At 50.8% G+C, this 25,823-nt stretch overlaps 1 protein-coding gene across 1 annotated transcript in view; it reads left to right on the top strand.

Moving 5' to 3' along the window:
• Positions 1–23,438, top strand: part of VWA5B1 (von Willebrand factor A domain containing 5B1) — a 66,347-nt gene extending 42,909 nt beyond the window's left edge. Inside the window, exons 13-23 of the mRNA XM_055139228.1 lie at positions 640–825; positions 5,035–5,218; positions 6,102–6,292; positions 10,956–11,157; positions 11,568–11,879; positions 13,158–13,295; positions 15,981–16,115; positions 17,294–17,362; positions 18,121–18,190; positions 18,940–19,060; positions 19,190–23,438. Coding sequence (XP_054995203.1) covers positions 640–825; positions 5,035–5,218; positions 6,102–6,292; positions 10,956–11,157; positions 11,568–11,879; positions 13,158–13,295; positions 15,981–16,115; positions 17,294–17,362; positions 18,121–18,190; positions 18,940–19,060; positions 19,190–19,681 — 2,100 coding nt within the window. The 3' untranslated portion in view covers positions 19,682–23,438. The remainder of the gene's footprint in view (positions 1–639; positions 826–5,034; positions 5,219–6,101; positions 6,293–10,955; positions 11,158–11,567; positions 11,880–13,157; positions 13,296–15,980; positions 16,116–17,293; positions 17,363–18,120; positions 18,191–18,939; positions 19,061–19,189) is intronic.
• The last annotated feature ends 2,385 nt before the right edge of the window (positions 23,439–25,823 follow it).

Below are 25,823 nucleotides of genomic sequence, written 5' to 3'. Positions count from 1 at the left end.
ACTGAGCCCCCTGCATGCTAGCTGAGCCCAGTCATTGTCGGGATCTTCCAGAAAGAGCTGTGATCGTGGTTCAAAAGCTGGAGCATCCTTCCTTAAAGGAGGCTTCCAGTGTACATTTATGACTGCCACATTCCTAAATTGTTTTCTCCTGTTTTGCATTTCATCAGAAGAAACCAGCCTAGGAGATTTATACCACAGCTGCCATCTATGAAATGCCTATCCTGCAGCAAATATTTCATATTTAGCATTTCAGAATACCACCCCCTCCCCAACTATATCAAGTTGAGAATTATTAATTCATTTTAATAAAAGGAGAAACCGAGACACAGGAAGGCGATTTAGTTTAAGAGATCACTGTGGTCACTTGCACTAACACTGTCCACATTTTGCCAGAAATTTTTGTACCCCCTTGGTTAGCCATAGTCCTACTTTGAGTCTTGGATTTTTCTTGTTTATAAGACACTAAACTTGGAGCACAGGACTCCAACTCTGACATGCTAAGAATCTAAGAAAATCATGCACTGCTAGAAATGTCAACCCCAGACCTATACAGTTCCATCTTGTCTACTCACATTCCTTCTTGCTCATACCCATACTCTCGCTCACACACCCAACATGTGTTGTGATTCTCTTCAACAGATGATCAAGTCTCTGAAGAAGGCCATGTCCCCTGTCCTGAGTGATGTGACGGTGGAGTGGAGCTTCCCTGAGACCACAGAGGTCCTGATCTCACCCACCAGCACCAGCTCGCTCTTCCCTGGAGAACGGCTCGTGGGGTATGGCATTGTATGTGATGCCTCCTTGTACTTCGCCAATTCCAGTTCTGTAAGTACCTTGGAAATAACTAGTGGTGTCAGTGGGTGGGGAGCACAACCATGTTCACAAGTCTGTCTTTAGCTGGAAAGACCAGTCATGCCAGTTAGGAGTGAGCTGGATCTGGCTTTACAGTGGTAGGGAACAGAAGCAGGCCATGGACATTTGGTTATGTTGACGCTATTTAAGTGGATGCTACCAGCTCATATTATTCTCCTCAAAGAGCAGGAGAACTTGGGGGTGGGAGTGGGGAGAAACATTTTTTTTAATTCTTTTATTGATTCACCATGTGGAAAGTTACAAAGCTTTCAGGTTAAAGTCTCAGTTATACAGTGCTCAAACACCCATCCCTTCACCAGTGCACATATTCCACCACCAAGAATCACTGATATACCTCCCCCCTTCCCCCCACCTCCCCAGCCCCCCACCCCGCATGTGCAACTGGTAAATTTCACTTTACTTTCACTTTACTTTGATTACATTCAATATTTAAACAAAAAAATTCACTATTATTGATTTGGAAGGGAGAAACATTTTTAAGGCGAGCCTTTCCACTTAGTACCCGTATTGCAAACCATAACACCCAAAAGGAGAGAGAGAATAAAAGGGAATGTAACTGTCACAGAGGTGGGGGCATGCAAGGGGATGGGTATGGTGGGAGGGATACTTGGGATACTGGGAACATTGGTGGTGGAGAATGGGCACTGGTGGAGGGATGGGTACTCAATCATTGTATGACTGAAACGTAATCACGAAAGCTTGTAAGTTCATATCTCACACTGATTCATTAAATAAATTAATTAAGTTAGTAAGTAAAAAGAGAGCCTTAACTCCAATTCAGGTTGACTCCATTAGAAACCTCTAGAGTAAAACTCGGAAGCCTGCATTTTACATGACCTCCCCAAAGTGATTTTGTTTTGTGTTTGTTTGGGCCACTCTTGACGTTGCTCAGTCCTTAGATTTGGGTTGGGGGTCACTCCCAGTAGTGCTTGGGATATCAATCACGTGGTGTTTCTGGGCTTCTGGCATGCAGAGCACAAGCTCTGGCCCATGAAATTATCTCTGTGCTACACCCCACACACAGGTGGTTTTTGGGAACACTTCAGTTCATCACAACCATACTCAAGTTTCTTTCCAAGAAAACAATTCAAATTCATTCCCCTTTGATGAGTTTTGATCTTTTCTTTATTTATAATGCTCTTGCCTATGGTGACAAAAGTGGAAACAAAGTGAGGACTAAAGGAGGTGAATTTCTTGCTAAAATATGAGAGCTTGCCTGAGAAGCTGTTTTCTCACTCGCACATAGCCCCCCTTTAGTGAGTCTTCCTCTTCTCCTTGAAGGATTTCTTGTCTTTTTGTGGTTGCTATTGTTGCTGCTGCTGCTGTTAAGCAAGAGTCACAAATTCAATAAGTATCTGGATGAATTGCACAGGTATTGGGACTGGAGAGATAGTACATCGGGTAGGGCATTTGCCTTGCACGAGGCCGACCCGGATTCGATTCCCAGCATCCCATATGGTCCCCTGAGCACAGCCAGGAGTAATTCCTGAGTGCAGAGCCAGGAGTAACCCCTGTGTATCGCCAGTGTGACCCAAAAACAAAACAAAAAAAAAAGAATTGCACATATATAAGAGAACTGATACAGACTTGTGAAAGAAAAGGGGTGAAGGCCATAAGGGATAGTGGTTAATAACAAGTTTATACTTAGAAAGGTGGAGGTAGTAGAAGAGAATGTGGGAAATGAGATAGATCATGTCCTCTCTAAATGACACAGCTTTTGCTCAAGTCTAGAGAGACTATTGTCGGGCCAAAGAGATAGCACAGTGGGTGGAGTGCTGCCTCGTACTCAGCCAGCCTGGGTTTGATCCCTGGCACCCCATATGGTCACCCTAGCTCTGCCAGGAATGATTCTAGAGTGCAGAGCCACTGGGTGTGGCCCAAAAATAAAACAAAAAAAATCTGTTGTTACCCCAGAATGTGAGCCCTAATTTAAATGTGTTTCCACTATTTCAAGAGAAGTTTGAATTTTATGTAAAATTTCTATTTTTTTCGTGTTATGAAATCTCTTAAGAACCACGGTTATGATAATAACAAATGTGCTATAAAGAACAGAGTATTCCACTGTGGGGAAGGAATAATAAACAAAATGCTGATCAAGTCTTTGCACAGTGTCGGCCCTTCCTAGAGATCTTAAAGTCAGGACATTGTAAACAGACCTTACTGCCAATATGAAACCAACAGTCCTTAAGCCCATTCTCTTTTCTTTTCTCTCTTTGGGTCCAGCGATGCTCAGGGATTACTCCTGTCTCTGCACTCAGGAATTACTTTTGGAAGTGCTTGGAGGACCATATGAGATGCCAGGGATCAAACCCTGGTCAGCCGAGTGCAAGGCAAATGCCCTGCCTACTGTACTATTGCTCCAGTCTCCCACCCCGCCCCATTCTCCTTTCCTGCCTACCACAAGACACTGGCGAAGTTTTCTCTTGCTACTCATGGAGCTGCTGGGGGAAGGGTCCTTTCCTCCAATATGCACATAAACAGGACTTGCTGCAGTCCTCCTGGAACGCAATCTAGAAATAACTAATAAAATTTGAAATGCCAAATTTTCAACACAGATATTCCTTGGAGGGGTACAGAACGTAGTAATAAAGGGAATGCGATGAGTTTATATCCAAGAGCTTAGTGTAGCATTTTTATGGTGGAAAAATTAATAACCATAAAGTCAACACTTGACAATATTAGGTGGGAGAATATTGTGCTGTTAAATTTCAAAGGGGATAGTTGATTTTCAGAACTTCTAAACTGTTTTAAGTGAAAAATCCAAGATGTGATCAATGTAAGTAATGTGTCCCAGTTTGTGTTTTTTTCTTTGTTTGTTTTGTTTTGGCTTTTTTGGGTCACATCCAGCAATGCACAGGAGTTACTTCTGGCTTTGCACTCAGGAATTACTCCTGGCAGTGCTCAGGGGACCATATGAGATGCCAGGGATCAAACCCTGGTCAGCCGAGTGCAAGGCAAATGCCCTGCCTACTGTACTATTGCTCCAGTCTCCCACCCCGCCCCATTCTCCTTTCCTGCCTACCACAAGACACTGGCGAAGTTTTCTCTTGCTACTCATGGAGCTGCTGGGGGAAGGGTCCTTTCCTCCAATAAGCACATAAACAGGACTTGCTGCAGTCCTCCTGGAACGCAATCTAGAAATAACTAATAAAATTTGAAATGCCAAATTTTCAACACAGATATTCCTTGGAGGGGTACAGAACGTAGTAATAAAGGGAATGCGATGAGTTTATATCCAAGAGCTTAGTGTAGCATTTTTATGGTGGAAAAATTAATAACCATAAAGTCAACACTTGACAATATTAGGTGGGAGAATATTGTGCTGTTAAATTTCAAAGGGGATAGTTGATTTTCAGAACTTCTAAACTGTTTTAAGTGAAAAATCCAAGATGTGATCAATGTAAGTAATGTGTCCCAGTTTGTGTTTTTTTCTTTGTTTGTTTTGTTTTGGCTTTTTTGGGTCACATCCAGCAATGCACAGGAGTTACTTCTGGCTTTGCACTCAGGAATTACTCCTGGCAGTGCTCAGGGGACCATATGGGATGCTGGGGATCAAACCTGGGTCGGCCACATGCAAGGCAAATGCCCTACCACTGTACTATCACTCCAGTCCCTGTGTTCCAGTTTTTGTGAAAAAGAAATGACCACCTCCAGGGGTTGGAAAGATAGTACAGAGATTAGGACATTTGCCTTACATATAGATGACCCAAGTTTGATTCCCCAGCACCTTTATAGTCCCCTGAGCCCCTAGGAGTGATCCCTGACCACCAAGTCAGGAGTAAGCCCTGTGTATAGTGAGATGTGACCTTCATAAAAAAAAAGTTTCACCGTAAAGACCCTCTACATGTGATATGTGTGTTTATATCACAAAAATGGGATGAAAGAACACCAGCAGTTCATTTTGTTAATTTTGGTTACCTATTTGGAAACAAGAATAACATTTAAAAATCATGACATTTTAAATTTTTTAAATAAAGGAGAGAAATTAAAATATCAATAAGACAAGTGATAAGAGAATTCCATTAGCCATCTCTTCAACAGGAATCTATGTTCCCCGAGTGAGTGAAAGGTGTTCCCTGGTCCTAGTTCTTCACAGATGAACCTGTTCCTTGGATGCCCTTCCTGACATCTCCTTCCCTACTTCTTCCTCTTTCCCTCCAGAGCAAGAAGCGACAACAGGGCATGCTGCACCCTCAGGAGTCCAGCAGCTCTGTGTTCTACCATTCACAAGACGAGGGGCCCAGTCCAGACAGCGGGGACTGTGCCAGGAGTTTGGTGACACCTGTAACGCTGAAGCATGTCAAAGATGCCAGGCCATCCAGCGGAGACTCCACCTCACATCACAGTTAGTCTGATGCTATTTATGCCCCATTCCTTCCCCAACAAGACCCTCATTGCCAGTTTATTGAACACTTACTATGCACTAAACATTTTATCCAGAAATATTTTTTTCCACTGAATCCTTAACAGACACAGAGGTGTCTCCTATTAAGCCTATTTTACAAATAAGAAAACTGAGATGTTGAGAATTTAAGCAACTTAAATGTCTAGGCTCATGAAAAAGGTAGGATACAAATCAAGATTCTAGGCTTCACTGCTCCCAAGTCTCATTCTGGTGTTAGTGTGGATTCTGGATTTACAGTTGTGAGATGCAGTGGCTGGGCCTGCAATACTAATCACCCACCCAATAGGGCTGAGCACTATACATAATACCAGAGGCAAAGAGCACTCAAGCCTGTCCTCCATCTACTCTCTTGTCTAGTTCTAACTCAAATGGAAAGCAGAATAACAGGGGCCATGGGAACATTTGACAAATTGTAGGAATCCCAGGTGAAAGTCACGTCTGGTAGAGATCAGCAGGCTTCATGGAGACTTCGGTTCTTGGAAGTGGGAAGGGAAAGGAGATTGCAGCCGCAGAAACTGCCCGAGCAGAGCTCAAGGTGCAATGCCTTGAAGGTACATACACCGTTGTCAGTCCCTCTAGGATGTTTGGAGCATGTAGTAAGCACCGTAGAAAGAACAGAAAGAGGAGTCCCCTGGAAGATAAAATGGAACTGGATTTGGCAGGGTTCTGAATGTCTTGTAAGATGAAAGCCCTGCACATATGCTAGTAGGCAAGTAGTGGGAAATTCTGGAAGTTTCCAAACAGAGAACGGGGCATGCAAGTCTTTTTCTCTTTTGCCACTGTGTTCTACTTTTCCTTCCTCACTGTCACCACCGCCATCCAGGTCCAGAATCCTTCCAGAGGCGACGGGCATACAGCACCAATCAGATCACCAACCACAAACTTCCCCCAAGGACCACCACAGCCAGCGACCCCACAATGGCTGCCAAGAATAACCCACTACGGAAAGCTAAGCTGCAGTGTCTCACCACCCAGTCCATCCTGGAGGCCTCCTCACAGAGAGTTGACTTGCAGGTATTCCCACCGGGCAGGGCACATTTGGGGAGTGCCAGGGCCAGGAGAGAGCCATGTCTCCTGCTTCAACCACAAGGGTCAGAACAGTCCTTGACTTTCCTGGCGAAGTCACTTCTTGCTTTTGCTGGACCGCTTTCTACCTGACTCAATGATAATAAGAATAACTCTAGTAATAACCTAGTAATAACCCCCATGGTCGATGACAACCCCCATCCTACACACACAGGACTTCCTGCTTGGTATGAAGTATCTGCACCTCCATGTTCATTTGATTTTACAGCACCCCTAGGAAAGGAGGGGGTATGGGGGTAGAAGACTAAGAGTCAAAGAGGCAATGTGATTTAACCAGAGTCAGAGGCTTGCAGCCCAGAACCCTCTACCTTGCAAATCCCTCGTATCCTTCCTCCATCACTCTGGAACTCCTGCAGATGCCCGAGGTTGTGCATTCACCCACAGCTAAAGTTATCTGAGGATGAGAGTCATAGCAGGACCAACCCCTCACTGTCCAGCTGAGACCAGGGCATTACTGCCACGACCACTGTCAACCATGAGTGTAAATTGCCAGCACCCTGGCCTCTAGCAAGCGCTATTCCAGTAACACTCCTCTAAAGTTGACCCAAAACATCTGCAGACACTGATAAATTTCCTTAAGGAGGTGGTGGGAGCAAAACTAGCAGGTTCACAATGCCCTAGAGCCAACTGAGGCTTGGTATTATCTGTGTAAGACTTTTTTTTATTTTCTAAAGAATGGATGTTATGTGTCCTTGTGAGTCTAGAGTTCCACAAAAGCAGTCTTTCACTCTCCCTCAGGTGTGCCTTTATTCCCCTATCTACCACCCGATTCCTCCCCACCCTCACTATTTCTAAGCCCTAACAATCTCTAGGGACAGAAAGACTACCACCTTGTCCCCAAAACTCATTTTTGGGGAAACCTAGGGGTTATAACTGACACTTCACTCATGAACCACTCCTGTGGACTTGGGGACCATACAAAGTGTGTGTTTGGGGAGGTTGAACCCAGATTGTCCACATACAAGCCAAATGCCTTAGCCATAGTACTATCACTCTCGCACCACCCCCTAAGGCTGTTTCCGTGTTTAACCAGGAACCACTTGATGCAGGCTGGAAGACCTTGAATGAGGTCGTCACTGCTTCTCAAACATGTTGCTTAACCTCCAAAGCCCTAATTGGTTCACCTATAAAATGAGAAGAATGGCTTATGCATATAATCAAGCTAATATATACCAACAGAAATCTTTTGATGGACACCAACTGTAAAAGGAGGACTCTTATCTTGTTGATAAGAGGTAAAGAGCCTGGTGTAACCCCCAGCACATGCTGCACATCCTTTAAATGTGTCTCTGCATACTGAGAGCTCTGGGAAGCCTGGGTTCTCTTCACTTCTCTCCTGCTCGCTTTATAGCTCTTCTGGATCATCTTTACTCATCTCTCCCCATCCCCTGCCGATTTCTTCTCCAATCTGGTACTTCTCACACATCTGTGAAAATGCCTGTGTGTGCAGGCAGTCATGCAGACACACTCGCCGCGCGCACACACACACACACACACACACACACACACACACACACACACTCCCAATAACCTCTGGGGAAAGACTGGAGCTTAGACTCTGTTGCCATGGAAACTACAGCAGATTCGGTGTTTCAGTGTGATCAGTAACAGTGGGGCAGGGGCGGAGAGAATCCCATTCTGAAGGAGGAGGGGAGTCCTGGCTTTCCAGGGACCCAGCAGCCCTGTTTGGAGACCCGATCCCACTGAGGCCATCCTGAGAGGGACCAGTCCCTCTCAGCTCTCACACCTTAATATCATTTCAAGAATCTCAGGCCCAGAAAAGAAGGAAGGGGGAAACCTAAGCCCTGATTCAAGGACCCCCGATCTAATTGGGAGACACAACTCCCTTTCTAGTGGAGACTTGATTGAGATGGAAAAGACCCCATGGTTAACTACTGGCCTGACAGAATGACACTTTTTCTCTCTGTTACACCTAGAATATATCTTTCTTCTCCCACCCCATCCCCATTCTAGGCACATCTATGAGCTCCCCAAGGCATAGGATCCATGTTTCACTAATTGAATATTCTTCCATTACAAAAGTAATTCATACTCAGGGAATGAAAATAATCATTGCAGCTCACCTTTAGAAAGTGCTTTCTTTTTTAAAAAAAGATTTTATTGATTGAGATTCTGTGGTTTACAGCACTATTAATAAGGGTTTCTCTTGTGCATAATTCTAATATCACACCCATCACCAGTGTACTCTCCTCCCTCCCCCAAGGATTCCAACACCCTCCCTCTCAAGCACCCCCACCACCAACTCAATTGTGTGGCTAAGTTCTCCTTTTGGACCTTTGTTGCTACTTTGCTGTGTATCTCTAAGTCCCACCTGTGAAAGAGATCATTCTGTATTTTTCTCTTTCCTTCTGACTAACATCACTGTTTGATATCCCCTAGTTTCATCTATCTTACTGAAAATTGCATTATTTTGTTCTTTCTTAGAGCTGTGTACCATTCCATTGTGTATAGATACCACAAGTCCTTGATCCATTCCTCTATGGGTTGTTTTCATATACTAGCTATTGTACTAAGTGTGGTGATAAATGTAAGTGTGCTTATAACCTTTCAGAATAATATTTTTGTTTTGGGAATAGTTGCGAAGAAGTAGTATTGCTGATTCTATGGAAGTTTTATTCCTATTTTTTGGGGGGAGATCTTCATATTGCTTTGTATAGACTGAACTAGATGACATTCCACCAACAGTGGAGGGGGATTCTTTTCTCACCACCACCCCAACAGCACTGGCTCTTTCCAGACTCTTTCTGCTCTCACAGGCATTGTTGTTTTGATTTGAATTTCCCTAATTATGAGTAATGAGGAGCAGAAAGTGCTTTCTCTTGGACACCTTCCCACACTGGCAGGAAGAAACCTGACTTTCTTTTTAGTCCTGCTCTGCGTTCCATGGCATGGAGGGGCCATGTGCATTTGCCAGTTTCATTTGAAGGACATTTAGATTGTTTCCAGATTTTCACTTTTGAAAATGACACCAAAACAAATACACAATACTTGCACACAGGCTTTTGCATCCTTGACCTCTTCCACCAGATTAAAATCCTAGAGGTGAAATCAATCAGTGCAGGGAGGTTGCACCATTTTTCATATTAATCAACAAGTGGCCCTCACTTTGTGCTACCACCAACCATCCACAAGAGACTCAGTGTTCCCCTTTGACTACACTTGGGACCATCAAAATTCAAATACTTGTCAATCTGAGCATGGGGAAAATGATGACTTATTTTTAATTGCTCTAATTTTTCATAAGTCTGAGCATTTTTGACAGAAATTGCCTGTAAAGGTCCTTAACCCATTGCCCCGTTGTGTTTCTTATGACCACTCCCCATGTAGTGATTTGTATCACTTGTTTACTTGTCATCCCATTGATCTTTGATTGCTTGAGCAGGCGCCAGTAACGTCTCCATTCATCCCTGTCACGTTCTAGTGTAACTCAATGGTATCTGCTCGATCCAGGAACAAGAAGAGCCTCAAACCATTCATTCACAGTTTTGATGAAGAAGTCTGACTATCTCGTAGGTGGGCAGCCACTCGGTCTTTTGACATCCCATGGAATCCAGTTTGTAACAGCTCTAGTCCAGTGGTGATCTCTGAATCGCATTACATGTCTGGCTCATCTGATTTTTGATGCCTTGACAAATGAGATAGCATCCCTGATTCTTGATCTTTGACAGAGGTTGGAACTCCGGATTCTTTCTCTCACTTGAGTGAAACATGATACTCCAAGCATAGCTCTTTCAATTCTTCTTTAGGATACCCAAATAGCATTCTTATCCTGTTTTCATAGGGCCCAGTCTCTGAGGCATATGTTAGTGCAATAGTGATTTGTAGAACATTAAATACAATTAAAAAGCTCTTTGTTGTGCATGTCACAAATGTATTTCCCAGTTTATCCCCTGCCTTTGCTGTCGTTTGTGCCAGTATAAGAATAAATAGACTTAATCCACAAAGCAGAACAGAAGGAAAAACCAAATTCACCTAAGATCTATGTTGGTATAGAGGTGGCGAACTTAAGAACTCAGTAAATGGCCTGAAATCAACAAATGGTATTGAAATTTGTACAATTCAGAAAACCAAGGAATGTCTGGTTCCTATTTCCCTGCCCCCAAATTAATTTCATATGAATCAAAGATTTAAACAAATCACAATTCTGGAAGAATTTTTTTTTAGAAAGACATTTTAAGCACAACATAGGAGAAGCTATAAGGGGAAAGAAAGATAATTTTAACCTAGCACGTACACACCCGCATGCACACACACAAACACACACACACACAGGGGTGGGGGAGAGATTTAAACTTTATGACCAGCCCCCCACCAAAAGAAAAAGGCACTCAGAATTACCCGACATATATATATATAAATATATATATACATATACATATATATATATGCCTTTCCATGATGCGTGTGGCTTGGGTGTAATCCCTGGTCTGGGATTATTTATACTGTACCTGCTGGGCCATGGGGAGTGCCCCCCAGGAGGTAGTGCCAGGGAAGGAGTTTCAAGTGGAACTCAAGGGGGCCCGGCCAGCACCCAAGGCTCAGCCTCCCCTTTGTCCTATCACACTCCCAGCTTTTGCAGAACAATGGCCAGCAGTTGAGCCAGGGCCCCAAAACCCAGGGCCCAGGGGCCCGGAGACCTTCTCTGCTGCCCCAAGGCTGCCAGCCCACCCTGGCCAGTGACCAGGTGACGGAAACTTGGAGTGCCCTGAAAGGAGTGGATCTCTGCTCCAGCCAGAAGCCCGCCTCGGACAGCCACAGCCCTGCTGACCTGGGTAAGCGCTTACTGGGCTGGGACCTTCATCAGGGGCTGCAGGGGTCCTGGGCTGGGGTCCAGTTTCAGAAGATAAGCAAACAAAGCAGATACCCATGTCTGTGCCCTTGGGAGACAATAACCTCACCCATTCCCATCAGCCTGACCTTTTGGGCAGTCCCTGGGCCCCCCGGGTGTCACCCTGGCAGTAGAGAAAGGTCCCCTCCCCACACCATTTGACCTCCTCTGATCCAGCTACCTGAGAGGTGGCTTTGCTCCATTCTTGGGGACAGACACAGCTCCCCAGCTGTCCAAGGGACTAGTGCTCGCTTAGAGCTGGCTGCTCCCTGGGAAAGGACCACGCCCCTGGAGATCGCCCTGTGTCTCCCAACTCCCGAACACGTCCCACTTGCCCTCCTCCACCTCCTCCAGAGACGTCCCATTACCCCTCCTTGGAGACCGAGACGTCCTCGGACTGGGAGTCCCCGGCGGAATTCGAAGAGCCCAGCCAGCCAGACAAGCCCGCCACCCGCGACCCCGTACTGGGGAAGGCGGTGGTCAGTGGCCTGCTCAACAACCAACGCTTGCAATGGGAGGTGAGCTTCGAGCTGGGGCCCCCGGGACCCGAGCTGGACGATGACCATGCCGCCGACCCCTGGAGCGAGACCTTCCACCACCTGGCCGCCCGCTCCATCATTCGCGACTTCGAGCAGCTGGCCGAGCGCGAGCGGGAGATCGAGCAAGGTGAGAGCAGCTGCCACACCTGCTCCCGGGCCCGGGGCTCCGCCCCCAGACCCGCCCCGGCCCCGCCCCCTCCTCACTGCCCTCCTCCCAGCCCACCCCGCACCGGACTAAACTCCATCCCACTCCTTCCGCGCCCCCAGGCCACACCCCTAGGCCCACAGATTCCCACCTACTCAATCCACCCACTCATCAACATCATTTAAGGATTACGGAGCAAGAGAGCACCAGGCGCTGACCACCACCACCCCGATCCTCACTCCTGAGTGCCAGGAGCAGAAGCTGACCATAATGCAATCATTATGTACATAATTAATTGAGTGTGTTTGTTGGCAGTGCTCTAAAGAGTACGTGCAAGGATAAGGGACATGGAGGTGATTTAGCAGTGGGGACAACCCGTCTTAACAGGCTGAGCCCCCACGAGAGCAGATAGAGATCCAAAGCGACTGTGTACATCCCTTATTTATTTGTTTGTTTGTTTGTTTGTTTATGCTTTTGGGGTCACACCCGGCGATGCTCAGGGGTTAGTCCTGGCTCTGCACTCAGGAATTATTCCTGGCGGTGCTCAGGGGACCATATGGGATTCTGGGGATCCAACCCAGGTCGGCCACATGCAAGGCAAATGCCCTACCCACTGTACTATCATTCCAGCCCAAGGGTTTGCATCTTTTTTTATTTTGTAGTTGTATGTTCTTTTTATTTTTGCCTTCTTCCTGCAATCACTCATGCTGACAAGGCAGGTGTCTGTCTGTCCTTTTTCCTCTTAGCCCACTTCAGTCTGGGAGACGGTTCAGTGGGGGAGGCTTTGGAGTCAGACCTGCTTGATCTTCAGGCCCATTACTAACTCCCGTGTTTGTTCCTGCTGTGCCCTTTCAGGTTTCCAATCTGCACTAAAATTGTCCCCACGGGTCAGGCCAATGTCCCCACCTGCCAGCTGAGGAACCTGAGAATTTCTGCAGCAAGGTTCTTAGCAGGCAACTGCTAGATGGAGGACAGCCAGGCAGAGAGCTTTTCAATTTTTAATAATCCTGCGGCCATTTAGGGCAAGTGTCTGTCTTTGATTCCATAGATGTCTTTCATGCTCGGATGTCTTTATTTGATGGGTGAGGTTGGCGCTTAACTACCTGGAGATGTTTACAAATGCTCTTATTTGAGAAACTGACAAACCCTTGCTTTCCAGGATGAACTTGGTCCCAAAGACAGACTTTCACCTGCCCCCTTAGGGCTCCCAGAGTCTCCAGGCCAGGGGGAACTTTCTGAGCTCTGCTCCTCTCTCCGTAGGGATCAGACGCCGCTACCAGGTGAGCGCAGTGCACACCAGCAAGGCCTGCAACATCATCAGCAAGTACACGGCCTTCGTGCCAGTGGACACCAGCAGGAACCAGTACCTGCCCACCGTGGTGTGCTACCCCAACTCCGGTAAGGCGGGACAGAGGCCAGGCAGCCCCTGGGGGCCAAGGAGAGGCTGAGAGGTGAAGCACAGGCCTGCTACGAGAAATGCAAGGAAGGTCCCAGAAGCAGAAAACCCCCTAGGAGATAGGTTAGCTGCCATGGGTTGGGGTCATCTAAGCCCCCATCCCACTGGACTGAAAGGGCTGTGAAACCATCCTAACAGCCTTTCCCCACCAAATGAATAAGACTTCATTGTATTTCTCCAATGGCAACAGTGATGTGGTCACTAGAAATGTCCGAAATACAGGAAGACATACAAGAAACAAGACACTGGGCCCAGAGACGTACTGCTTATATCCCGTTGTGCCCATTCTCTCAGAACATCTCTCATTGGAGATGAATCGAAAGTCAGATCACCATTCATGAACTGGGTCGTACGCATTTGTCCTGCTGTTTATAAAATATGGGTGTAGGGACTATATTGCTACGAAGATGAATCTCCTCATCTTCATGATGGCAGCTGTTCCCTCATCAGTTGCCTTCTACCGCAGGGAACCATTACCACCACCCTACTAGCACCATTGTCGTTGTCATCATCATAGCCAACTAACCGTATTCCAAAGCACTTTGCAGATATGAAGTCATTTAGTCTCCCAAACAGGTCTGCAAAGTGGACATTGGATTCCATTTTGTAGATGAGGAGACTGAAAACAGAGGAGCTTAGTCATTTGCTTGAGATCACACAGCAAGGAGGCTTTGAGCCCCAATCTGTGGCTTGCACCCCCATCTTCAACTCCACCACAACTTCTTGGGCTCATCAGAACCAGTTTAATCAGTCACCTAGTCTTAGCCCTTAGGTTCATTTCCCTTTGGGTAATTGTAAATGATGATGCAGAAAACACCCTGGTGCACTTGGATTTGGGGGGAGATTTTGTTTTGGGATATTTTTTACTTTGTGGGTCACATCTGGCAATGCTCAGGGATTACTCCTGACTCTGCACTCAGGAGTCACTCCTGGCACTGCGCGGGAGACTATATGGGATGCCAAACAGGTCTGTAAAGTGGACATTGGATTCCATTAAACTTGGATCAGCCACATACAAAGCAAATGCCCCACCCGCTGTACTATTGCTCTGGACCCATCTCGGTGCATTTGTCTGGCTATCTCCTCTTGGGTTACCCCGGACCAGGTTAACTAGTTAACTAACTAAACTTGGGGTTAGTGAGCTCAAAAGAGACGGCACATCAAAGGCTCTGTCAGTTTTTAAATTGTGATGTATGTGGTCCACGGACCCTGCCTCAAAGGCTCTTCCCAGACCCCTCAGCAGCATTAAATGGTCAAAGTCAGAGTTTCTCAGCCCTTCTCTCACAAAGGTTTCTTCCCACCGTTGATGCCTTCCTGTGCTCCCCTCCCTCATCCTACTGGTTGACCATCTAGTCTCAAGCATGACCCCCACTTTGACAAGATTTTCACCTGAGGCCCCCTTGGAGTACCCTAGGGGGCCAAATGCCCCCCTCCCACCAGTGGAGAGATGCTATTTCAAACACTGCCAATCTGATTGATGGGGAGAGGCTTTCTTTCAGGAATTTTTTTTAGCTTCTGTGAAGTTTTTCATATGTTTCTAGATGCAATTTTCTTTTCTGAAGTATGTTTTCCTGTCCTTTACAACTCATTTCCCCCCACCCTTGCTTCTCTTACTTTCTCTCTTTTGTGTGTGTGTGCGCGCGCATGTGTATGTGTGTCCCTTCTATCATTTTCAGCAGACATCCCAAAAGAATTGTGTTTGGAAACAAAATAGTTTATTCATTTTCTTCCCTGTTACTCCCCTACTGCCTTTAAAAATCGCTGGTTCCAAAATAATGAATGAGCCATGCCCCCTGCTTTCCCCTCACCGCTCTCCTTTCCTGCCTGGTGCTACTGGCTCTTCCTCTGCTGGCCATGCTCATTCTTGGCCACTGCCCTCAGCATCTCTCCCTGGAGCACCTCTGAAGGCCTGGTCCATGGCTGAGTCCCCCAGCCCCCTAGGGTCTGGAGCAGTGCTTCCCAGAGGGCATTCCTGGAAATCAGAACTCTGGTTCCTGCTCTTGTTAATGATCATTGAGCAAAAATATTGGGAAATATTTGATTCGGAAGGAGCTTCAGGTGCCACTGCATTCTTTCCCATGCAAGCAGGGGCCTCCTTTACTGTAGATCTTCTCAGATTCGTTAGCATGAGAATATATAGCCCGAGGCAGGCTCAGAGACGGGACCAGATCATAAACCGTTTCTCTAACCTCTCTTTTCCAACAGAATTAACAACATATGGGCTGATGTTTTCTGAGCATGCGCCTCCAAAACACAATTTCGGGTGCGTCACCTACAAGGTCTCTGTTAGAGAAGGAAAACAGTGGGGAGGGGATGCTGAAAAAAATCCTCTAGTTCAAAACCACTACTGCTTTCTAAATATTAAATTAGCAAGTGTCTACCTGGCAAGGTACGTGGTATATAGCTTTCTGGTTCAGGTGAGAAAATGAAGGCTCAGGGCACCCAGCTAGGAAGCAGTGGAGCAAGGTTCAAACCCCGGACGCTCTGATTTGCTGGAGATCTTGCTCTGTCCAGGGCTTCCTGCCTTCAGTGACGGACATAAGCTGAAGCAACACATCAGCCCAGGAGCGGAGGTGGGAGACTGGCACATGTGCCCCCTCCTGACCCCTTCTCCTGTCTTTGGGAAGGTGCTTCTTGGCGGGTGATAAGCTCGCAGGCGCTGACCCAGCATTGGAAGAGCATGGACACCAGCGTGGGGCGACCCCAGACCTTTCTGAACACTGAAGACTCAGCCACAGGTCAAGAGAACTCTCAGATCTCAGGTAAGAACATCCCTAGCCTCTCCTCCCCCCGAGATCAGACCCAGGGGGGATCTCAGAGTCAGCTCGCCTGAGATGGGCAGAGGGACCTAGTGTGGCTTAATCAAGTGAACAATGGGTAGCTCTGGCAGCCTCCCCTCCAACCCAGTGGGAAGGGTATATCATCCCAATGGCACGCCCACCACCCTTTCCTCTCGAGGTCCAGCGCCCAAAGTGACTGTTCCTTGCCTCATGACTTCTAGACAGTCATTGCCAAGAAACCTAATGAGGGAAAAGACACAGAGGTGGGTCCAGCTGCTGGTCCTGCCCTCTGCTGCTATCACCATTCCAGCATCTTCCTCCCTGCGTCTCCTGATTTCATCGTGCCCAAGACGGGGGCCTGGACCATCCACTCTTCGAGCTTTTTGTGACCTTGAACTCTTAGGCAGGACCTCTCCCTCTGTCTATGTGTCTCAGGGTCCCTCTGCAGACAGCCTGACTGCTCCCCCTCATCCTCACCCTTTCCTTTCTGGTTTTGGGCAGGCAGGTGTTGGCAGCCTTTGTGGGGCAGGGACATCAAAGGTCCCACTTGGCCAGCACCTAGCCCAGCCACTTTGCAATTATCATCCCATTTTACAGGCAGGGAAACTGAAGCTTAGGATCCTCTGCCAAGTCAGTGCCATGTTCTGGCACCTCTGGGAAGAGCTGGGCTGAACCTCTCCTTCATGAAACTCAGACCTGATGCTTCCGTGTCTGCTTCCCCGCACCCCACCCTCCTCAGGCCCCAGCCTGCTCCCCTGCTCTCTGCAGCAAGGCCTGCAGCTGGGTCTTTGTTGAGTATTGACCAGACTAGGAACCAAGCACCCTCTACGTAGTATCTCGTATTGAACCCACACAGCAGCATGGTGAAGCAGCACTGTTCTCTCCCACTTGTGCTTGAAATACAGAAAGGCAGCCAGTTTCACTAGGTTGCCGTGTTCCCCGGGCCATAGAGCTCATTGGGTGGGGAATCGGGACGGCTGCCCATCACGGTGGAGCGGGGGTGGGGTTGGAGCAGTGGACCGAGCAGCAGGAGGGGAGCCCCTCCCCTTGCTTTCCCAGCCCACCCCCTGCTCCTGTGGAGTCAGACCACCGCTGTCCCTGGCAGCAGTAGAGAAAGGGAGGCACAGGGGAGTGAGGCCTCACTGGGTTCTGTGTTGTAGGTGAAAGCCCCGCCGCACCCCTGCAGGAGACCCTGGCCCCAGCCCGCGAGAAGTGCACAGCTTCTGATGGTGAGTGGACACACTGCCTGCTCGCTCCTCAATGCAGTGTGACCGCCACAGGGCGGGGCTCTGGGAGGCTTATTCTGAAGAGCACCATGGTTCACGGAGCCCCAAAGCAGGCTTGTGGGAGGAAGCAGGAGTCCCCAGTTAGAGGAGGTGACAAAGACTCCGAGAGGTCAAGTGCCTTGCCGAAGGGCACATGGCAAGTTGGTGGCAGACCTAAGTCTACATTCTGATCCCTTCCCGCTCCCTTCCCTAGACAAGGGACCAAACTGCCACCCCCAGCAAGGAGCCAGGAAAGAAAATTCATTGTGGAGCATGGGGGTGCTGGAGGTGGAGGTCTTCTATGGGGTGACATGACCCAACTCTGTCCTCACAAGTAATCTTCCAGAAGATGCCAGGAACCAGTTTGTTTTTTCTTTCCTTTCTTTCCCCTCACTCACACCTGGAAGTACTCAGGGCTTACTCCTGGCTCTGCGCTCAGGTTTTACTCCTGTTGAGGCTCACGGAACATATGGGGTGCAGGGGACCCACCCCAGGTCAAGGCAAGCACCCTACCCGCTGTGCTGTAGCTCTGGCCCCAGGAACCCTCCTTGCACCTGCACCAGCACTGCAATCTGGAGAGAAACCAGGTCCAGGAAACCTGGACACAGCCTTGACTCTCTGGGTCACACCCTGCCCCCCCCCGACACCATCTCCCTCACTGGTGGCTAGCAGCTGGGCAGGATCACCTCACGATCCCCAATGGTTATTCTGTGACTCTCTAGGTCCCCGGCGCTTTCTGGCTACCAATACCCTTTCTTCCTTGAAGGTCTCCGAGACGATCTTTGGATCCAGGTATGTAGTGTTCCCAGTGCATTGAGAATATTCCTCTCCCCACACCCCACCCGGCCCCCACCACCACCTGAGTTTCCAGGGACACTCCCTGACTTGGAAGGCAAAGGCGGCACCCAGCCTGGCCATCACAGAAAAGCACATAGCTGAGCTCAGTGTAAGACCCGCTCCAGGAAGACCCCCACACCACCCTCCACCCAAGGTGTCACTTGCAGGAAAATCCCCCCACGGGGGTTCATCTTCTCAGCAAACAGAGCCCCTGAGCGGGGCAGAGCACCCTCTGAAAAATGGGGGGATGAAAAGAACACTCCGGAACCTGAGCTCAAGCCCCGTCACAAGCCCTGCTCCAGCACTATCGGGTGTGGTCCTGGAGGCGCCCCGTGCACCACTGGGCTAGGAGCCCCACCTCTGCAGGCCAAACCAAGAGCCATCACACTCCCCCACGGGGCCCAGCACCTCCAGGGGTCGCCCCCCAGCACTGCTGGGGAGGCCCCTCTTCCCCTCAAAAGAATAAAATCCTACTAACATGCTCCTTATTAAGGCTGCTGGTGACTCGGGCAGATGCCAGCCCCACCAGCCTCCGTTTCCCCAGCTGTCAAATGAGGCAGTTGGAGGAAGCCATGTGGCAGATTCTTCTGGCCTGGCCTTTCAGAGCCTGCTGAGTGTGTGCCCTGGGGGACACAGTATGGGGCAGGGGTGAGGAGGCAAGTATTCAGGCTCTGTGTCCACTCCCACCTGCCTCACCCACACAGGCTAAGCCTCAGCACGTCCAAGATGCTGACCCAAGCAGCCCGGGGATTTCTGAGCAAGCCGCTGCTCAAGGCGCCCAGCACCACGTCGCCAGCGAGCCTGAGTCTCAACTACATGCCACTGGTGAGTGCACAGCCTTGGCCTCAGCCCCAGAGCCTGGTCCTGGGTGGGCGGGGGGTGGGGAGGGGCTCCCTACTTCCCCTCTGCAAAGGGCAGGGGAAGTTTGCAAGCATGCCCCAACTTCCCACACAGGTGTGTCTGCAGCTGGCCTCCGGAGCCTTCCTGTTCAACCGAGCCTTCTGCGAGGCCACCCGCATCCCCCTGGAGAAGCTCAAGTGGACCTCACCGTTCTCCTGCCACCGCGTCTCGCTCCCGGCCCACCAGAATGAGTCTAAGGCCCCAAGCCCCCATCTCGGCACCAGCTACTCCCCTCAACAGCCCTCAGCAGAGCGGGGGGCCAAGGGCAAGTTAGACTGGGAGTCCAGGACGGGGACAGAGCACTCCGGGAAGCTGTGGGCCACTGTGGTGGCGCTGGCCTGGCTGGAGCACTACTCAGCCACCTACTTCGTGGAGTGGGAGCTGGTGGCCGCCAAGGCGCATGCGTGGCTGGAGCAGCAGGAGGTGCCCGAGGGCCGCACGCAGGGCACGCTCAGGGCGGCCGCGCGCCAGCTGTTCGTGCTCCTGCGGCACTGGGATGAGACGCTGGAGTTCAATATGCTCTGCTATAACCCCAGCTCCATGTAGGGGGCGGAGAAGGGAGAAGGCCGGGGCGCAGAGGGCGAGGAGGACGCAGTCGGGGCCTGCGGGGAGGAACGTCAGAAACCAATACACCGATGTAGCCAATACACCGCTGCTAGAAAGAGCCCCACACCGGCGACCAGGAGGCCTGAGTTTCAGCACCCCTGCTACCAACTGAGCTGATTTGGCGGCAGCCCCTACCCCTGGCCGGCTAGCCCCCGTCCCTCACCCATAAAAGAGTGGGGGGAGGGGCGGGCATTGGATTCCATCCCAGGGTGGTTGAAAGGTTCCTTCCCAGCCAGAGAAGCAGACAGCCTTCTGTGTGGGTGGGGGTGTGGAGGGGGTGCTGTCTGGGAGGGAGAGTGCCACCGGGGAGAAGAATTTAAGCCCGAGACCCCTCTAGAGGAAGATAGTGAGGGCAAGGCCCCCTCAAATAAGAGGGGGGACCAGGGAACCTGGCCACTGGAAATGACCAGAGCTACAGGATTGCCTCAGAGCCCAGGGAGGCCACCTCTGCCGTGGCACCCTGGGGACCTGTCTGCATGGTCTGGAACCCCTAAATCTCACTGTCTCTCAAAGAACCGCCACTCTCGGGGCTTTCCAGACATCACCAGAGCCCTTCCCTTCGGCTCCTGACTCTCTTGGGCACAGCACATGTTAGTTTGCAGATGACGTGCCCCGTGCTAAGAGGAGGCAGTGGGCATGGCTGGGGACACACTGCAAGTCAAAACAGTGGACGGAAGGCGTCCGAGGTGGGAAAGGAGCGGCGTGGCCATGGGGGTGAGGGAGAAGCCAGACCCTCTCCAAATAATGTACATGTGTTTCAGGAGCTGGTGTGGCCGACTCTCGTCCGTTGTGTGAAGGTGCTGGAGGGGTACCCTGGGCCCGCTGCATTTGTGGGTGGGGGCTCCCTCTAACCTGGCTGCTTGGCAGGCTGTGGTGTGTGGAGATGAAGTGGCTGCCTCTGTGGGGCATGAAGAGGGAAACGCCCAATGTTTCAAAGCAGGGCATCCCTGTCTGATGCCCCGTTCATCTGTCATGCAGACAGCCCTGCTGATGGGCCTGGTCCTCACCTAGGAACCCCACCATGCTGGTCCCAGGCTAAATTCACCCACCACCCCAGCCCCCTCTCCCAGGCCTGCCCTTCTCCCCATCTCCTCAGCTTTGGCGAGGAGGACCCACCAGATCACACAGGGAGGGGATGACCTCAGGGAGAGCAGATGGGGCCAGTCTTCCCCGGGGGCGCTGAAGGAGGACGGTACCTCCCAAGGGAGTATGGACCCAAGGGGCGTCCCCTAGTGGAGAGGAGGTCTCAGCCACGCACCCCTGGATGTGGAGAAAAGACAGTCCCAGCCAAGTGGGGCTCCCTCCCTGCGCTCCCTCCGGACCCTGCCCTGCTCTCAGCATCTGTTGCAAAACTTCCTGGGGGGCTGTCCCCCAAAGCGGGTAATCCGTGCCGAGGAGGAGGGGGGCCTTAGCACGTGTGTGCTGCCTCAGCATTGTCCATCTCAAAGTCCCCTGGGGGCGGGGGGGGGGTGATCCGGCCACACCCTCAGGGGCAGCTCAGCAGCCTGGGAGCTGGCTCAACATCAGCGCCACCCCCAGGTGCCCAGGGCCTTCCGGGCCCTCACCCCTGCGCTCAAGCAGCCTCACCTCCCACAAGGAGGCATCTACAGCAATGAGACAGATGCAGGGATGGCGGCCGGAGGGGCTCAAGGGCCGCCTCCCAGCTGGGAATCAGCAGAAACTCCCTCAGGCTGAGAGCTGGCACTCCTGGAACTTGTCGGAGTGCCCTGGTCAGGGTGCGACGCCCCCTGCTCCCACACGCCCAGCTTCTCTGCCTCCCTCCAGTGAACGTGGGCCGTTGGTAAAAATGCCTGGAAGCGGAACCAGAACCCCAGCAAGGCCGCAGGCCTGTGCCCTACCCCCGCCCCGCCCCCTGTTCCCCAGGGACCAGCCACAGCTGCGAGTCTGATGCACAAACTAAACTGATCCCTGCCCTGGGTCCCTGCCCACCTGGTGCCCCAAAATACAGAGACCCACATCCTTGCTGATTCAGATAGCCAAGGGCGCGGGAACCCTCTACCAGCCCGTGAGCTCAAACCTGTCTGTGGCATGTGATGGCAGTCTCCTAGGTCTGCGCCGGGATTGCCGAGCAGGGGCCCGTGCAGGGACTAGCTTCTGAGAGAAGCACCTTCACAGTTAGCACACGTATCAGTGCCAGAATAAAGCGCCAACCGCCCCTGGTCGCTGGGTTTAACTTGGATTGATCTGCATCGGGCTCTTGAACTAGCTCTCGCTCCCTGGGGCGCAGAAGGGACATTTATGATCTGACGGAAGAACCAGGAGAGGACAGATGTCCAACAAAGCCTGACAGCTTTCCTGGAGAAAATACTGAGCTGCAAACTGGGGGATTAAGTGTTGATCTAAACCAGGGGACAAGATCCCCTAGTTTCTGCCCTGGACCATTTGGATTTATAGCATCATCCGCAGGCTGCACAGTACAAGCTGATGGGCCAAAGGAAGCCAGTGAGGAGCATATGTGACTATACCAGGCCCAGACCACATGATTTCCTGATTCTAATGCTCTGGTCGAACTTTCCCCTTCCCCTGGCTAAGTACCACCGGCAATGTGCTGTGTTGCTTTGGATAGTTGCTTGCTTTCTCTGGGCCCCTGTCACATCTTTTGCAGGAAGTTGTTACTCTGAATCATTTTCAGCACAGTTCTTAGGATGAAATGAGCATTCACAGTTCATGCCGAATTATCCAGTACTGGGAGACATTTAGAAAGGGGTCTGTGTAAGTCAGGGCCCCTGAGTTCCACACACTAAAGTATACCACTGTCCTCCAGAGATACTGCCCTGTTCCCTGGGGTCAAGAAAGCAATGCTTGCTCTCCCTATCCTCCCCGCCAGCTCACCTGGACCAGCCGTTAGAAGTTGTTTCTAGAAGTTTCCTCTGAATTCTGACATTCCCCCATGTGCCTAGTTTGTGGGGCATTTATTTCTCAGACACCGTCCCCCTCTTCTTTTCCTGGAGGCAGGGAGGAAAGGGGTCTCCCTTGGCGGTGAACCCCTTCAGTTCACTGCCTGGAGCCTGATACCCCAACACCTGGCATAGGGGAACCCCAGAGTTGTCCTTCCCTATCATCTCTCCGAGGTCTCCAGGTCTCCACACACTTCCTGAGCACTGGGAAGGGGAGACAAGAGTTTTACTGCCCCCTGGGACAAACCATGTGCATTGCCTTCTCATTGGTGGATTTTTTTTTTTCCAGCCAAGCTGGCAGGGACTAGAGAAATCAATAGGAAAATGGTGTCAGCCTCCTCACAGCCACTTGGCCATGCCAGTATCACGCCCCCAGTGTCATGCTTGCGGTGGATAATCTGAGCAGAATCCTAAGGTCAGTGTTGGACAGCATCTTCCAGCATGGCCCACGCAGAGGCCCCTGGCCCAGCTCTCACGCTCTCATGATCCCCCCGCCCCCTAGTCCGGCCTGACAGTGGGATTCTCTATCCACTTGTCCATCTCCTTGGCTCCGACCCAGCTGTCCTGAGCTTACGGCTGCTTCTCAAGGCTCTGCACCTTCTCTCCTTGTCGTTGAATATGGTGGCACCCCAAGTGGCCTGGCCTCAAGTGGCCCGGCCGGTGCTTGTCCCCCTAGAGCCACAAGTGCCTACAGTATGCTGTCCCACCCCCTCCCTGCTCAGCTGTAGAGGGTCCCACGGCACCTGGGACACCAGTTCTCATCCAAGTAGCTAGCTAGGTAGAACACCGTGGCCTGTCCTAGATGTCGGCCATTGAATGTCCACCGGTGATGGGCAGTCCTTGCCCGATGGGCGTGTATCTGTTCACAAAGGAGTGGCGTGTTTGTAAGCGGGGCTACTGCGCTCATAGGCTTTTACCTCATAAAAACTTGAACGTGGAGATGACAAAAGTATCTTTGTGTCTGCACTTCTGTTCTCAAGGCAAGCCTGGTCTTCAGAGGAGCAATTTGGTGATACTTGTCCAACGTGAGCACATTGGTCTCAGTTTGATTTCCCACTCAGGAGATGAAATGGCCCAGTTTCTTTAGGAGGAAGGGGTGCAGGCAGGTCCAAGAAGGTGGCACTTTCGTGTCTGAAACTTGGACCATGCCCTGTGCAATCGAGACAAGTTAGTGACTTAGTAGCTCCCCGAAGCAAGCAGAGCCTGAGATAAAGAGCCAGTGTCAACAGTGTATTAGGGCAGCCCTGGGGAAGGACTCTTAGGCAAGTGAAGAAGCGAAACCGCACCCCAGTATGGAGATGGTTACTGCGGTGGGCGGGACCTCCATCCATCAGGGGACTTTGGAACCAAAGGAGACACTTGAATTTCAAAGTGAAACAAGATAGGGAGTGGGGTGGAGGGTGTACCAGCTCTACTCAGTCATGGGGTGGGGGCCACTCCCTGTGGTCTTCATTCCTTGGCACTTCCAGTGTGCCACGGGAGCCCCGGTGAGCTGACTGTCACCCTAGAGACAGTCACCGGGCAAAGCAGCACGAGTCCCCTCCTCAGCACTGGCCCGAGCTGCCCGCATCCTTCCAGGTCTTAGCTGGTGACCACTCGCAAAGGCCAGATTCACCCCACCCCTCCATGGCCATTTTGTCTTGGGCTCGACATACTGGCCCCCCCCAGATTCTACTCAGGTTTCTCTTAGAAATCTGCCAGCACCTCGTTTCCATAGTCAGTCACCCTTTTGCAGCCTCCAGAACAGCTCACTAAAATGGGAATTCCTAAATCAGGAACTCCCAAGAGGTCAACAACATTGCCGGGATGTGCCAGCAACCCCTAATTGGTCATTTAAGGAGCCCAGAGGCAGAGACTATAAGTCAACAGGCCTGGCCCCCCGTGAATGATCTCCTGCTGGGCCACAGGCCTTCCCTGAGACCGACAAGCCCTTTCTCGGACTCCCACCATCGCTCTAGGCTGCAGGGCTAATGTCCCTTTAGCACCTCACTGAGTTCTACGCATCTGGGACAGGCTTCACCTCTGCACAAAGCCTCCTTTGTTCCTGTCTCCCTTTGCATGTCCTGCAAAGGCTAGCTCTGTGTGAGTGTGTGTGTGTGTGTGTGTGTGTGTGTGTGTCTGTGTGTGTGTGTCTGTGTGTGTCTGTGTGTGTATCTCCTACTGAGGTGCCCTCCCCCCTCCACAGAGCACATACTAGGGAAAGCAAGGATCTGTGTCTCTGGGGTTCCTTCCAGGGGAGAATATAGTGACCGGAAGGAGAGAAAAGGGTGATGGATGTTTGGATCCTCTGAGTCATCCTCTCTAAGCACAGCCAGGACCTAGGACAGCTGAGCCCTTTTGTGAGAAATGGAGAGGGAGACTGAGTCCTGATCTCGTGCCAGCAAGTCCCTCTGCTCTGTCATCCAGAAAGAGCTGCCTCATTCCCATTGGAGTATCAGCTAGTTTTGTGAATTCCTGGTAGAAGCCTCCAGATCACCTACCCAAAGTCTAATCACCCCAGTCCAGGGTCTTCCTTAGGAAGAGGAGGACACGATGCTCGGAGGGGTTATGCTGGGCCAGAGTGCTCTCTGGAAGGAGGGAGCCCTGGGCCCCTGGCGTGGGGACCACTCCACTGCTCAGCACCCCAATCCGATGTAAAAGGAGTTACCAACCATGCCTCCGTCAGTACCCCAAGCCAAGCTAACCACCATGCCACGACTCCTTCCAAGTTGCAGACAGTGACCCTCCCAGCTCCTGTGCCTTCCCTTCATTCCTGGCTTAGACTTTGGAGCTCCCCACCCACCCCCCACCCTCACCCCCCAGCAGGAACCTAGAGACAGTTGGTCCCAAGTGTCTTGGTACTCAGAGCCTGCTGTGCCGTTCTCAATCTGCCCCGCAGAGGGCGCTGTGGACATGCACTGCCTTCCGGGGGGTGGCGAGGGGGGAGTGGAGGAAGGGGGGGCTGCTGATACATTTGAGGAAAGAGGAATGGCAGAAATGAAGGGAGGCTTTAGAAGCTATTCCTGTCCCCTGTCAACAGGCTTTTTTTCTCTGCTAAAAATGGCTGGTTCGTGATGACTAGGAAGCCCAGTAAAAGGTTGTGCTAGTCACTACTCACGCAATCCCAGGCTAGCTCACCTGAGACCAGCTGGTGACAGCGGGGCCCCTCCCTGCCTTATCCTCCC

Source organism: Sorex araneus, chromosome 5 (assembly GCF_027595985.1).
Source record: "Sorex araneus isolate mSorAra2 chromosome 5, mSorAra2.pri, whole genome shotgun sequence".
NCBI lineage: Eukaryota > Metazoa > Chordata > Mammalia > Eulipotyphla > Soricidae > Sorex > Sorex araneus.
The sequence above is the reverse complement of the archived record's forward strand: the minus strand, read 5'-3'. Positions and strand labels throughout refer to the sequence as shown.